Source organism: Pseudopipra pipra, chromosome 1 (assembly GCF_036250125.1).
Source record: "Pseudopipra pipra isolate bDixPip1 chromosome 1, bDixPip1.hap1, whole genome shotgun sequence".
In the NCBI taxonomy this organism is placed as follows: domain Eukaryota; kingdom Metazoa; phylum Chordata; class Aves; order Passeriformes; family Pipridae; genus Pseudopipra; species Pseudopipra pipra.
Genome location: NC_087549.1, coordinates 72216423 through 72232346, shown reverse-complemented (window position 1 = coordinate 72232346; position 15924 = coordinate 72216423). Strand labels below are relative to the sequence as shown.

General features: G+C 42.3%; 1 protein-coding gene across 2 annotated transcripts in view; it reads right to left on the bottom strand.

Annotated features, from left to right (window-relative positions):
• ADCY2 (adenylate cyclase 2) overlaps positions 1-14519 on the bottom strand; it is a 214342-nt gene extending 199823 nt beyond the window's left edge. For both annotated transcript variants that reach the window (XM_064660924.1, XM_064660933.1), the window contains exon 1: positions 14209-14519. In XM_064660924.1, coding sequence (XP_064516994.1) covers positions 14209-14436 — 228 coding nt within the window. In that variant the 5' untranslated portion in view covers positions 14437-14519. The remainder of the gene's footprint in view (positions 1-14208) is intronic.
• Between the last annotated feature and the right edge of the window lie 1405 nt (positions 14520-15924).

Sequence of the window (15924 nt, the reverse complement as noted above, 5' to 3'; positions counted from 1 at the left end):
ACGCACATCAGGTAATTCTAACTGCTAAGCGGCTGTGGAATGTCACCTGTAACCACAAGAAACAGTTCTGCATTCACGGCCATATCCTACACCATTTCATATCTGTTGGTACATGGGAACATTATCGGAGCAGGAAGATTTCATCCAAATCCTTCAGATGACATTCCGGCCACCTGGACCTTTACCCAAACTTGAAAAGCCATGAACAATGCATGCTGTAAAATCCTCCCCATATGAGAAGTGTGTAATTCTGCTGAAATCCAACAGGAACAGTTCTTTGACTTTAGACAATCTGTCCTCATTAGCATGTGGGACTAATAGTGATAATATAGTGACTAACCATGTAGGTCTTATGAACACCCTTCTGACCACCCACATGCTTGACTACAGAGCCAAGTACTTTTTTCTGGTGGACTTTTTTTTATTGAGTACAGCTACATATAGATATTATTCATCTTCTAATTTACTCAGTAGAAAACAATTGTATCCATTTTTTTTCCAAGTTTTCCTGACAGCTAGGAGTGACCCTCACCTGTCTCAGTCTTGTAACAGTGATTATCAGGAACACAAAGTCTCCACATACCAGAGATCACAGACTTCTCTGTTTAACGCAAAAAACATCAGACCTCACAGACGGTTTGGAAAGGTTCCTTGGAGGTGCTGAGTCAAAGGCCATGGCTATTCTGCAAATAACAGTAACATGAGGAAGTTGAAAGAAAAGTTCTGGAGGCAAAATATTTGTTGCTAGTGAAGAAGCAGAGAACTATGGTAGCATTCCCAGAAATGCTCTCGAAACAAGACTGGTTGACAAGCAGAAGTTTAATAAGGAGCTAAGAAAATGTGTTCAAAAGGGAAATCAAAGAAATAGGGAAACTTGGGGAATAGGGAGGGAGCCTCTAGAAGGTATCTGACTTTAATCTAAACTAGAAAAGAATGAATTTGCTGGCACTTCAAAGGTCAGAGGAAAACATTCAAACTGAAGAGGTTATAGAAACACAGTACATGGTTTAAGAGAAGCAGTAATGTCAAAGAGACCTGAAAGTCTCAATTAAATGAAAGGACAGAAGTTGATTAAACTCAAGCAAGAAGGAAACAGCAAAGACAGAACAGACAGACTCTCTTCTTAAAGTTTTTCAGAGAAATAAAGCACCCATGTGAAAGTACTCTTCTCTATAAGCCTAGGAAGCGAGATGGAAGAACTACAATGCCCATTGTTAAAACATTATTTACACAATAGTCTTACTGAAAACTTGGTGGAAAAAAGACCATCATCAGAATACTGAAAAAGGAGGAAAGATTGAAAGGCATACACTTCAGCAGGGACTGAAGAGAGGCCTGTATTAACAGTATATATGAATTAACAAATAGTAACAAGTGGCTATGAACCAAAAAAAGAGACTAAACAGCACAGGATCATAAAAATAAACTACCGAGAGGACTAGTCATCCAACCACAATTGAAAATATCTGAGATTCTATGAAATGCAGATATAAGAAAGGCTGTCAAAGAAGAAACACAAGAGGTCAAGGGATAATTTAGTACATCCAGATAGATTTGCTGTGGATTACAGCAGCAGATGGAAGTTGACTGTCTATGTCTCATGTGCTGCAGAAAAACAAAACAAACAAGTACACAAGACAAACAAAAAACACCCATATGAGGAAAGAAAAAACAACTTGATCTCAAGAAGTAGAAAGAATATAGTTCACAAAATATTGCTATTGAGGAGCTGCTTTATAACAATGACAAAGCTTGTTAAGCAAACAAATGAAAAACAAAACTCAAACACTACAATTGAAAGGGGGAGCTATAAGCTTACGGATTAAAATCTTTGTAGGCGACCAGAAAACACTATAAAACTCAGAGGTACAGGCTAAAAGTTAATTAATTCCCCAAAATGACTTGAGAAAGACCAAACAACAACCAGAATGCCTGAACGGCCAAGTAGGGAAGGTTCTAAAAATTATCTTTAATAGAAAAAAAAAGCCAAAAGAACCCAAAACAAACCCCCAAACCCACCAAACAACAACAAAAACACACACACATAAAAAAAAAACAAACCTGGAAGGGTATAATAAAAAAGGATCATAACATTTATCATTATTAATATACAGACTCAATAATGCAGGCCAAGAAAAGAGCTTGCTTGAGAAATTATTTTTAGGAGTATAAAATAAGTAGTAAATTCTTTTTGAAATATAATTAGGAGTTGGCAGCCTGCTAAAGGACTTCTAATCAAACAGATGATGCAGGTATTAAAAAGAACAGTTAGAGAAGAGCAGACTGTAGCAGAAAGGGTTTGGCTGGGGTTTTTTTGTATCTGTGTTCAGTGCGGGATAATTCTCACTCCAAAATAATCTATACAGCAGAACACATTGGAAGATCTCCCTCAAATTGGAGCATTGGTATAATGCATTACAGACAAAAGCAGCAACATTAAATAAAAAAAAAAAAAATTACCACAGGCAGACAGGGTTCACCAGAAAAAGCCAACAAGCCTCAAAGGAGAAAGAGCTAAAGCTGTAGTAAGATGTAACCTCCACCGAAAGTTCCCCAGTATACAAAGATGGGAATGTGATGTGTCACCAGTCTCTCCTGGGATCCGTCTGAAAGACTAAGGGAAGTACAAGCAAGTCTGGCATCTATCCTGGCAAAATTTGTTAAAAACAAAGGTACCACAGTCCTCAGGAATCCTAGGGTGTATGTTGTTCGGCATATCCATAAACAACTTGGGAAAAGAGCTGGATAGCAACCTGACGAAGATGAGGGCCAACTCTGAAGAAACACAACAGGCTCTCCTAATAGTTACTATGGAGCAAGAAAACGGTAGATGGATTTCAGCTGAGATGTATTTGAAGGGATGTAGCTCCGAGAAAGCAATCCAAATTTTATACACATGACAACAGGCTCTTGATTGGCTATTAACACTTAGAAATAGAGATATTTGGTGTTTATCATTGGTAGACCCATAAAAACATCACATTGGTGCTCACTAGCAGTCAAAAAATAATCCAAAATGCAGAACATAGGAAAAGAATAAACAAGAGAGAACATCACAATGCCACCTCAGTGCACGATGAACACCATAAGAATTCCAATCACCACTTCCAAATGAATGTAAAAGAACTAGAAAAGATGGGTTTCTGAGGATAGTCAAAGCTGCAATACAGTGGCTAGATACTGAAGGAGTAACATTTGGTTTTAAGTTTTCTCTTCTCTGCATGGCGTGGGCACAACTGTGCTTTGATACAGCTCTTTTGATGTTTAAAGGTAGTATCCATCTCAGACCTATAGGAGCAACCTCCACTGGAGCTGTCTGCATGAAAATATGCAGCCGAAACCCCATGAGCCTGTGACCATTCCTACTGTATCATATGCCACAGAATAGAGGATAGAAACCTATCCCTGCCAAAAACATAATTAGTAGAATCAGAATGTGGTGCTTTTATCTTTTATATACATAAATATATCCTGTGCAAACACCACGTACTCAGCTTGAACAGTGAGCAGTTTCTTTACACACCCTTATTTGCCATATCAGCAGTTTTCTCTCTCTTGGTTTATTTTTCATCGATTTGTACCTTCTCGTCTTGTTAGCCATATGTCATATAAAATCTGTCAGTGCATACAACTATATATTTAACAAGCTTGGGTTCAGAGGGCCCACAGAGGGTTAGGAACATGAATGGGACTGTCATGTGTTTCAGTCATCCAGCAGCATCTCAATCTTCTTTTAGGCTGGCAATTATCGACAGTTTTATTTTAAAACACTTAAAACCTATGAAAAATGAGACAGTCCAACTCTGTTACTAGGGTAACTGGTGACTACAACACTCAGCTGGTGTACTTCAAAAATTGTCCTACCCAGTGGCAGTAGCTAGTAGCCACAGAAGAAAAGCCTTGTCCTAGAGAGCAATGACAGTTAATTACATTCGGCTCCCTGAAGTGTCCTGTTCTGAAGAGGGAAGAAGCAAGCAAAAGTTTGTACTTTGATTAAACTAATTATTTCAGCCTCCAGAGCTAATTAGTAACTACTCATATAATTTAATTATTTTTAATGTAAATATAGTGATCAACATATTTTTCTTGTGTGCTTTATACTACATGTATTGGTTCTGAATTCCTCTCCAAAAAATATGGCTTAATAACTTAGTTTAGCTTGTTCTCAAAATCCTTCCTTCTAACCTTAAAGAAATCTTAAAGAAACTCTCCAATAAATGCAACTACTATTTATGCAAATCCCATTACATGAAGATGAGTAGAACACTTATGAAAAACATATGTTTTGCAGTTAAATATATTCAAAATATGTCATTGTTGAAAGAGCTCCATCAGTTAAACACTGTGGATAATACATTACTTCACAAGAGTCAAAGAAAGACATGTTTTTCAGGTTAACTGCACCGTAACATGTATTAAAAGTGAAATTCTGGCCTTCCTTGTACCCATAGAGATCCATGGAATTCTGAAATACCCGTTCAGATCCATGGAATTCAGAAGTACTCATTCAGTTCTTTGAGCTATTTAATACCGACAGTCATATATCTCAGCCTTCCCTCACCACTTTACTCCTGACATAGTAATTTGTAATCAAGAACAAATGTCAAGATAAACTTGTTCAAAAGTAAAGATCACAAAATTTGAACCAGGGAGCACATGAGTTTCAGCACATAAGGTTCATTTTAAAGGTCTGTTTAATGAAGAAAAAGGTACACTTAGGCTTCTTTCTCTAATGGGTCTCTTAGAAACACACTTTGCAAGAATACTCCTCAGATTTAACATATAAGCATAATAGAGTAGCATGAAAAATAGTTTTAATATTGAAAAGTCACTACTGTCATTGTGTAATTACTTTTCAAGTGTCTCCTAAGGATTTGCAATTACATACGAAAAACAGTTATTATCACAAAAATATTCTAGAAGTTTACTCCCCTAAGGACACTTTCCACAGTCTCATATGTCTCTCAGTTCAACTAACTTCAAACCAAAGAGATTTCTTATTTCATTTTTGACCCCGGGATCAGGACCACATTCTGCAATGGGTATTATTTCTATAATGATAAAATTTCATATAAAGGTCACAAACAGGTTAACTTACATTTGAAACACAACTGTGCCAAAGAACATCTCAGGAACAAAACTTCAGACATATTCATAGGAAAGAGAGCAAAACTGACTGTGCAAATAGAGGCATTCCTATTTTGTGTTAGCTGAGGGCTTATTTAACCAATGCTGTTACCTCATTTCATTAAGGCACAGGTAAGAAAATATTAAAAATCAAAGAAAATAAAATCAATCTAGTAAATCATTTCAGTCTTAAACAGACATCACATCACTTGAAGAAACTTTTTAAAATCCCACCAGCTATCAGTCAGGTTTGGAAATTGCTAGAACTTGCTGGAGCAGGAAACAAGCCCCAGTGAGAGTCTGTGGCCATTTTCTGGCACAAGCTAGCAGGGTGCTAGTGGAGATCACAGAACCAGCTACTGGTCTGGATGGATAACCTACCACTTCCTGGGTCTTGACCAGAGTAGACTGTTCTCAGACCACTGTGCTACTAAAAAGGACCACCACAGTGCCTGCACCAAAGAAACAGAATCTATCCACCTGCCAGGGTACATAAAGCAACAGGACTTATGAGGAGCAGCTGAGGGAACTAAGGTTGTGTAGTCTGGAGAAACAGAAGTTCAGTGGGGACCTTAACACTTTCTACAACTATCTGAAAAGAAGTTGTAATGAGATGGGTCCTGGTCTCTTTCACCAAATAACAAGCAATAAGAAAAGAGAAAATGGCCTCAAGTTGCTCCAGGGGACGTTTAGACTTGATATTAGGGAAAATCTCTTCAGCAAAAGGGTGAGCAGGCTGCCCAGGAAAGTGGAGTCCCCATCCCTGGAAGTATTTAAAACACATGTAGATATGGCACTTGGGGACATGGTTTAGTGGTGGATTTGGCAGTGCTGGGTTAATGGTTGGATTTGATGATTTTAAGGGTCCTTTCCAACCTAAATAATTCTATGATTCTCTAAGAGCAGGAGCACTAGCAAGCAGGTGCTGAGTCAAGTTCAAAGAGCATCTGTTTTCCTAACACAACTCTTGGAAGAAATAAGGTGTCTGAGTCCTCAGCCTGAATTCAGTCTTGCTGGAAAAGGAGCTGGGGACAACCTAGTCTTCCTAGGACTTTCTTGCAGGACTGACCAAAGTACTAGCAAATTGGATACATGGATGTGGAGATTTTACCTGGAATGGGAGGACAGCAATTCCACTTATCCAGTAAGTGAGCATGTTCACTGGGCATGCCAAAGCATTTAGGGTCTTTAAAAGGTCCCACAGCACACAGTTAGCTGTGAGGAGGCAGGTGGAGAAAAGCAAGTTCTAGCTACTTTTGCAAACACTAGCGAGCAGATCTGAAAAGCTATCAGTCTACATAGGATCTCAAGGGACTATCCAATGATCGGCCCCGGGTGTGGAAAGGAGCAAGAAAATGGGAGCTTTGCCTGTGCAGACACTGCCATCGTGGAAGATGAGAGGGGAGCCCCGGAACACACAGAAGAGAAGGACAACTCTAAACCCGGGCAGATGGAGCTCATCAGCCCTGTAAGGCCATCCATCTAAGAGAAGGTCACTCTAAACAAACCTACATCCTGAGGACCTTGCTGCCACCGTCCAAGCTCGCTCGGCCCTGGCAGATGAACCTTAGGATTAAAGGGTGGGCTCAGTTCAGTGCATACTGTGTCTCACCTAAAAAATCCATTGTGCAGGCTTGAAGGCCTTACTCGCATTTGCAAAGCCCTGTATCACCAGCGTGCTTGTAACGAATGTGGGTGGAGACCTTTCCTGGATCTTCTTTCGTGAAGACTGGCCATGATGATCCAATGATCAAACTCCAGACTAAGTTGCACCTGAAGCTATATGGGAAACACATACAGGCCAGAGGACCTCTTACCCCAGCTGCTCTCTGGTGTATGCAACCAGAAGCCATTGTTCCTGCACTTTGGAGCACATCTTCCAGGCAAGAAAAACTTCAAAACTAGAACCATGGATGGTGGAAGAAGCGGATGCTCAGACTAGCAGGTTTGAGAGCAAGGCTGAGAGGTCAGTCATGATGGATGCTGTTTCCTCCGCCTCTCCCAGACACAAGTCTGGAACACGTTCACACTAGAAACAGCAAGGGGATTTTATATCATCTAGGCACCACTAAGAAAAAGAGTTCTGTTTAGAGACAAAAGATAACGTTTCTATATAGGCTGGAGAAACAGACAACTGGGAGGATAAGTGTAGAGACAGCCTCACACTCCTCTGCACATATGGTGCAACAGGCCCTTCAATTTTCAGCATCATCTGAGTAAGGTTGTGTCTGAAGGTTGCTTACTCAAAACACAAAAATAAAAGATCTAGAGAAGAAATGCATGGAGCTGGGTTTCGGATTTGTTTTTGTTTTGTTTATTTTTTTCCAAATAGGATCAGGACTGATGCTCAAAGAAAAAAAAAAGTCAGGGAAAAGGGGTGGAACTGTGTTAATTCACTTATTCTGGGGTTTGAATCCCCCAAAACAGAAATTTAACCTGTTGGCATCTTATCATCATCACAAATCAATATGGCTTGAGCTGTCTCAATTCTTTTTGATATATGCAGAAGCCACTATGGCAGCACATAATTGTTTGGGATCAAAGCTTGGCTATGACTTGAGATGCAGGCACAGGATGAAACACTACAGGTGTTCAGTTCCACTTTGTTCCTGTGATGCCCACACACCCAGCTGCTCAAGAGATCTATCTGTGTTAAGTGTCCATGCCACCATCAGCTTGGAGTGCATGTCTGGAAGATTCCAGTGACTGTTACCATTATAACAAGGAGAAGTTCTCTTAATTACAGCATAAATGTAGGGACTGTGATCTCTGGTCAATGTTCTTAATCTAGAAGACCTTTTGAAGGCTCAAAGAAACCTATTCACCATTTTTACATAAGTTTTAAGATCCCCACAAATGGGTCAGATATATTTGTTCACAACAAGGAAGTTGAAAACAATTTAAAAAAAAAAAATTAAGGAAGATAAGCAGACAGGTATTCATAGGTTCATGGCAGATCCACTATGAAGTTGCCAACATATGATTTGTGAATCCACACACCTGGCTTGATGCTGATAAAGACAGCAGACAATTGTAGCCCAATCCATTACCTGTCTTATTCCCATTGCACCACAGTAAACAACAGCTCTAGTAAGTATGTTATTTATCATTTCTGTCAGCTGCAGTAATGATTAGGAGTTGTGGATCCACCACTTTGAGTCACAATTTGTGACATTAAATAAGTTTTCCATTGCCAGGGTATTCATAAAAGTTTAATTTAAAACTTTAATTTATTAAGACTACAATTACAATTCAAGGCAAAGTATTTTTCCAGCATAGCCATACCCGTGATTTTATCCAATTCTTATTCAGAATTCAGGTTATTCAATATGAAGGATTAAACAGAGGTATGCAAAGTGAGGTTGCCACTAGCACCTCATTAACTTGACAGCTCTCTGTTTCCAGGCTTGTTAGGGACTGGCAAATGAGACAAGCTCTTAGCAGTATTAAAAGTAACCACAGATGTACTGGGAGTGTCATTAGTGAATGAAGAAAGAAGAAGAAGCCCAGACTGATGTAGTACTGAGGAATGAAACTAGACAGAAAGCTAGGCAATTTCTGCTTCAGACAGGAAGATACAGCAACCTTTCTGGCCTGGCTTACAAAAGTCACTCTCAGAGAACCAAAGATATTACTGGAAGGAACACTGAGCAGGGACAGCAATATCCTAAGAGTGTATCAAAAAACTAGCAACTATAGCTAGAAGAATATATTGCAATATGGTGTCTGGAGACAAGAAAAAAGAATTAGAAACATCGGATTTCCTCACACAACATTTTAATAGGGGACTTGAAAGCAGAACTGTACACTCAATTATAACCGAAATTATGAAAAGAAAAGGCATTGTAAATACACTGGTGTTTATTTTGAATTCTTTCTCATCTTGGTAGTTGCAATAATCTGGTGGAATGAGTTTAAGAAGAGGTAGGTACCTCCTGGGCACAACAACCAAAGCATCAAGCATGCAAACAACCTCTGCTTGTCCTCCAATTAGTGAGGATTTTCCTACTTCATTACCTTTCCTGTGGCTTAGCTTTCTTCTTGAGGGAATGGATATACTGAAGTTGGAAAGCAGCATAGCAGATGCTTTGGCTTACTTTCACTCTATGAGGATTCCAAGGAACGCTTTCAGACCTTGGGTATTCTTGGACTTTAGGAAAACAGTTGGTGCTCCTAAACCAAAAAAAGCTGTAATTTACACAGAGATGATCTCAAAGATTTCCTAAAATTGAGAGTACAAATGATCTTACATTATGGCTATATTATTCTATGCAATTAGGTTTCAGCAGAGCATCTCATGAATACAGATATAAAATCACATCGTCAGTGTGGTGACCTTTTGCTGTGGACGGATGAATTTTTCAGACCCAAGGCAATGAGAACATTACCAGAGGTATATATCAGATGCTCTTATACAGATACCTTATCACTTGAAACACTGCAATGAGAATGATGAAACATCTTCTAAAGCTACTTTTTCCACATGGACTTGGAAGACTTTTCTCCCTTTATTTCAGAATGAGATTATGATCCTGGAAATCTGGAAGGGCTTGGCTAATGCCAAATTTTTACCAGAAACAGCAAGGATTTATTTTAGGAGTAACACCAATTTGAGGGAAGGAAGATTTGCTGTCCTTCTGACTAAGGGCCTAAAGAAATGGCACATGCAGTTCAAGCCCCAGAAGGCTTAGAGGACTCTCCTGCTCCTGTTCTCTTTGCACAGACAGTTCCCTGCCAGCCAGGTTGGCAGCTAAAAAGTTTTCATGTACTTCTTCAGAATGAGGCAGCTACCTCTTCTTCCATGCAGATCAGCTGAAAGTAAATTCAGTCAGTCTGATGCCAGAAAACCAATTCCTGCAAAATGTACGTTTGTCATGTCAGAGGTACACCTCGCTAGTTAATTGTATTCCCCTCTTAAGCACGATTGACTACTCCCCTTTTTGCTACAGAAGATATTTGGGCATGTCAGTGAAGCAGCTGTGCAGCCAATCTTTAGTTTCTTGAATTTACGAATCAGTAAAAAGGTTCAGGAACCATAACTGAGCCTACCAGCATGATCGTGAGCTTTTTAGGAACTTCAAAGAAGTGGCTGAGGGGGTAACTAATACCTCTGCTCCACATCAGGCAGCTAACCCAAAGCCATCTCAGGTGCTTTAGAAGAGGGAAGGCAATAGAATGCCACACTGCAGAAGCACTTTTCACTCAACACGTGCTCCACTTGGATAATGATATCATCAAGAAGCATGCATCTACATACCAGCATCAACACATCAACAACTACATCTTAAAGGCTTTACAAGGTCACATGTAGCAGCAAGAATTTGTGAGGGAGATAAGGAGATAAGGGCTGCAGACTAACATTAAACATCACATAGGAAGCTTGCAGGTTTTGAACAAGAGGCATGGGCGTACACATGTATCTGGTAGCAGGCTGGCGAACCTTGAGTTTTGGGAAAAGGGACAGATAGAACATCTTGACAGACTTAGATCTTCTCCCACTTACCCCACAAGTGCTAAAAGATTCTGATATCCCTGAACTATAGATTTTTATTGCAGCCTGTATCTGTGGACTGGGCACTTTTTATGTCTAGAAAAATACATGGATAAAGGAAAGTTATGGCCTTCCAATAAACTGTACATTTTGGACATCTACCCTGTCTTCAGTCTGAGCTTCGTTTAAACATGTAAGAAACAAAACATCACAATTTCAGATAATTCCATTACACTCATATCTTGCATTAGGAATCTAAAAATGGCGCTTTTTTAATCTCCTACAAATTGCAGTTATAATAGATACGCTTCTGTCAGAGACAAAACTATTCCAGATTCCATTAAAAATGGTCATAAGTTGTTAGCACTAGAAAGGGAGAGAGGGGCGAATAATGAGTTTGTCCTACATATTATATTGAAAGAACAATACAATAGTCAGAGAAAAAATGAAGCTGACCTCTGGCATTTTTAAATGGTGGACGGTTTTCACTGGTTTGGAAAAATAATTTACTCTCTATCGATTAAAACAGCAGCTAAACATGGATGACTGATCTCATTTTGCCAGTTTGCAGTTCACGCCAGGTACAGAGAAATACAGAGGATACTCTGACACAGGAAATTCAAAGGTTGATACTATCAGTACATTATTTAAAACTACAAGCTGTGAATGGTCATCTTTCAAGCAGAATCTGTGAGTTTTATATCTAGTGTTTGAGGAGATAGAATGCTTAATTCCAAAGGTCAAAATCACAATAGTTTTCTGAAACAAAAGCAAAATCTCCTAAGAAACCTCTCTCAGTAATAATAGCGGCACATTGTCTGAAACAAAAGTAATCAGATTTCCAGGCACACTTTGTAAGTAATCTTGTTTACTGTAATTTTGCAACAGCTTTAATAAATTTTTCATCTGAAATCAGGAAGGCTATAGCTTGTATTCTGACAGGTTGAAATAGCTGAGTAAGTTGAATACATCCCTGTGTAGCTGGCTGTGTTTGGGAACACTTAAGAATACATTGCCACAAAAAAAAAAAAGGGGGGGGGGGAACTCATATCACAGTGATATATTTTAACAACTAAATTGGTTTCTGGAGTTTTTTTTAAGAAAGCCTAGATATAAAAATGGTTCATACTTCATGAATATCCATCTTAACAATGTCCAAACCCACGTTCCATGTTCTAACCTGTTCTTTGAAGCACAAGCAAGAAGTACACATTGAGTGTTATGGTTAGTCATTTTGGAGTTTTGCTTCCACAACAGGTTTAAATAATTTTCAGTAAAATCTTAATTGCTTTGTACAGAATCTAAAGGAAACAACTGTTAATACTTCCTTTAACTTCAAATGCATACCACAGACCTACTATCCCACTTCACTTCCATTGCACCTTCTCTACAAAATTAAATCTTCCGTCAAAACAATCACACTGTGCAAAATAGAAGACAAGGATATTGGTACTGCCTTTCGTGGCTCAGATAGTCCTAACTGTATGTCCCTTTCAAATCATCAGGCACAAAAAAATGACTAAGATTCCATTGCTATATAAAATGAGTATTCTTTATGCAGATGTGGGAGAAACATATCTAAACCTTCAGTGGTTTTCAATTAAAATTCAATATTTTAATCACAAATGCAACCAGAAGCTAGACTATAATAAAGCGCTTTTAGGTGAAACTCTGGGCAGGGCTCCAAAGGATTTTGTCCAACATCCTGTGGCTAGAAATTCATATAGGCAAGCTTTCTCTCTGCCTGAAGTTACTTTCATCTGTCAACTGGAAACTTTAAGGATGAGCCCCACCTCTTTCTCCACTCACCCATCCAGTTGTTAGCTACAGGAAGACAAAGGCTCAGGAAAAAGGTTTTAAAAGCATTTTTTTCCTTTTCCGGTATGTCTGGAATTCTAAGTGCAGACTGAACTATAAAAATTCACTCTTTTTGAAGTAGGAATGCCTGGCAAGATTCAGCCAGCTTACAGTTTTGTTTCCATAACTTTGAGCAGTCCTTTGACCCCAGCCCAGTGTTATGCCCACCGTTGTTACTGTAAATGATTTACCTCAAGAAACAGAATTACCAAAATAACCTCAATCTTTAGATCATACCACAACTGAAGGTACAAAATTTAATGCTAGCAACCCAAATTCTGCCACCTTTACTGTAGGTGAGTATGGTGTACGTCTCCACACCCACCTACGCCTCAGCACATGCCTGACGGACTTCATTTCCACCTTCCATTGGTCCCTTCAGCCCTGATGGACAAGCACTCAAGCACCAGAATGAGATAAGTGGTCAAACCTGTATTTTGTACACAGAGCTCCAAAACTGAAACACTTAGACATTAAGCAGCTGAATTATGAGGCATCACCATTATTGGCCTCACTTTAGCCCTTTTACAACTGTTCTGTACTTAACAGGAATGGCACTTGAAAAAAAAAAGCTCAAAATACAACTGATACAAATAGTTAAAAGGAAATAAACCACCAATTGACTCGAAGTTCAGCTAATCCTGCAAGCAGTTACTGCAGTTTTTAAGGCAAAAGTTTGGTCAAGCAAGAAAGCAGGATTCTCTATATAAGCAAACACTAGCTGCAGTGCCTCTGGAAGAGAATCCATTAGATTATACTAACCTACTCATCCTCTCCTTTAAAGACCACTAGCTCAATTCAATAAACATTACGCTTTTCAAGAGACCATTAGAAGACTTGTTTTTTAAAAAAGACTTTGAGACCACTCAAATCCTATTCTTCACTTCAGAAGTATACAGTAATACCAACAGCCTGTCTCTAATCACTAACAGCAGGAAAACTGTAAGGAGCAAGAATTTTACTGCTCTCTGCAGCTTTTCCTTTGCGTTCAACGCAAGGGCAAATGCCACCGACTTCTGGGGGAGATAAACTAATACCGACTGTCATCTGCCTCTGTGACATATTTTTCCTCCCAAAAGCTGGAAGCCTCGCACTGGTCATGTAGAAAAAGGATCCGACCGACCAAACTTCATCTTCCTTAAAAACGAGTGCTGCGCTGTCCCAAAAGCTTCCTCGAGAAAATGGGTCAAACGCTAGAAAATGGTATCGGAGAAGAGGGCGCGGGGGGGAAAGTGTAAAAGGAGGGCACGGCCCCTGCTTACTTGCCCTAAAAACATTACTTTAGATACGGGTACCGACTGCATCTTTGGGCGGCGATTTAAACCCTGCCACTACAAAGGCGACTACGGCCAAGCCGGTAGCTGGAAGAGAGCGGAGCCAAGGAATTAAGTGAATTAAACTCGATGCGCTTGTTGTCTCAGTTTTCGCTCCATCAGCCGCGCGGCCGCTGCTCCAGCGTCGCTTCCAAATATCGGGCAGCAAAGTTTGGGCGGGGGTTCCCCGGCCCCCGCCGCCACCTCGGCGCCTCCCGCCACGAACTTTCCGCCGCCGGAGCTGCAGCACCGGCTCTCCCCCGCCCCGTCCCGTCCCGTTCCGCCCCGCCCGCCTCGGTTCAGCTTGGCTCGGCGGAGGGCGCCGGGTGCGCGGATGCCAGCGGGAGAGGGGATGCCGGATAGCGGCAGCGGGGATACCCGGGGAGGGCGCGGGTCCCAGACTGGGAAGGTGTCTCTTACCAGCCCGGAGGCGAAGAAGACGGCCAGCAGGGCCAGGCAGGCGCCCATCACGATGAGGAGCAAGAAGACGATGAGCGGGTGCTGCTGGCTCATGCAGTAGTAGGACTCGTAGAGCCAGTCCCGGGAGCGGGACTGCTCGGCGCTCGCCCCGTAGCCGCCGCCCGCCTGCTCTGCCCGCTCCAGCAGGTAGCGGCGTCTCCTCCTCATCATGATCGCTTCTTGCCACATCGGGCAGAGCCCGCGCAACTCCCTCAGCGCCGCCGCCGCCGCCGCCGCTGCTGCTGCAGGAGGCAGCCGGGGAGTGGAGCGGGGCGCGCTCCCGCGCGGGAGGCGGAGAGGAGGAGCCGCGGCGGCGGCGGCAGCGGCATGGGCATGGTTCGCCGGGATGCCGCGGCCGCCGCGCAGCCAGCCCGGGGCTTGGTGCGCCTCCGGCAGGCGCCACCCCGCACGCACATGCCTTGCCCGACTCCCCCGGAGGAGGGGGCGGGAGGCGCGCTCCTCCTCGCCGGGGCGGGGAGCGAGCGCCCGCCCAGAGCAAGCGCCCGAGGGCGGCAGCGGGAGCGGGAGGTTCCTGAGCGGGCGGCCGTGAGAGCAGTGCCTGCCCCGCGCCCCTCCGCCCTGGCGCCTGGAGGTGCCCCAGGGGCAGGGCCAGCTGCGCCCGCCTGCGTACGGCCGGGAGCCCTCTCTGCCCCAGCGGGGTTCGGGGCCGCCGCAGGTACTGGTGCTGCCGGCGGCTGCGGCTAGAGCTCGGCGTGAGCCGCTCCCGAGCCCGCTCCCGGCGGCCCCGGCTCTGCCCGGCTCCCAGCGGGGACGCCGCAGCCTTCGCGAGGGTGCGTGGCAGCACCTCCCGGCGCCAGAGGGAGAGACATTTGGAAATTTCTTTGAAATTACTCCCACGGGCGGAGGGCTCTGCAGGACTGTTTCGCTGAGTACCTTTTCTGGAGGCGGAATCTCCTTTTTAGAAACCATACCTCGATGTTTTGTCAATGCCAGCATTAAAATTAGGAAGAAGCATAACATACATTTTCCCCAGCTTACCATGTTCTGAAGGACTTTGGTATTTCTAACAAAGCAGGCGCTGGAAACGTGCTGGACATAAAACACACTGAAGTTACATATCTGTCATGCACAGCATTGACCAGCTGAAGTTTTGTAAGCAGATACAGGCAGGTCTGCTTCCCCAGCCCATTTTGTCCCTGAGTGTCCCTCCCCACAGGACAAATCCCCCTCTGCTCTACTCTCCAGCCTCTGTTGTTGCTTTGCCACATCCTTAAGCTCCTAGAGACCACCTAGGTCTGACTTCCTTGCAGAGGAAGAGCGCAGAGCAACATGGATGGTACTGGGCCTGAATGTCCCAAGGGTGTCTCCTGGTGACGAGTAATGTTAGGAGTAAGACAGATTTTGGAGTACTACAATACTACAAAAAGTGAAAAGCTGGAGCTAACATAAATGGTCGTCATAAGTCAGTCATACAAGTCAGTCATCATAAGTGAGAGACGTAGAATAGAGAGCTAGCCACTAGCTAGGTGGAAGAGAAGGCAGTTAAGTAGGATGATATAGACCAAAACTATATGTACTATTAAGTAAATTGTATTTAATGCCTAATTTCTCTGCCAGTGTTCACATTTTTATCCAGAAGAAGAAGAGAGACATTATCCACAAGTGTAACAAAGCAAAGAATCCAATAGTACATATAGCTCAGAAGCCCTGTTCATA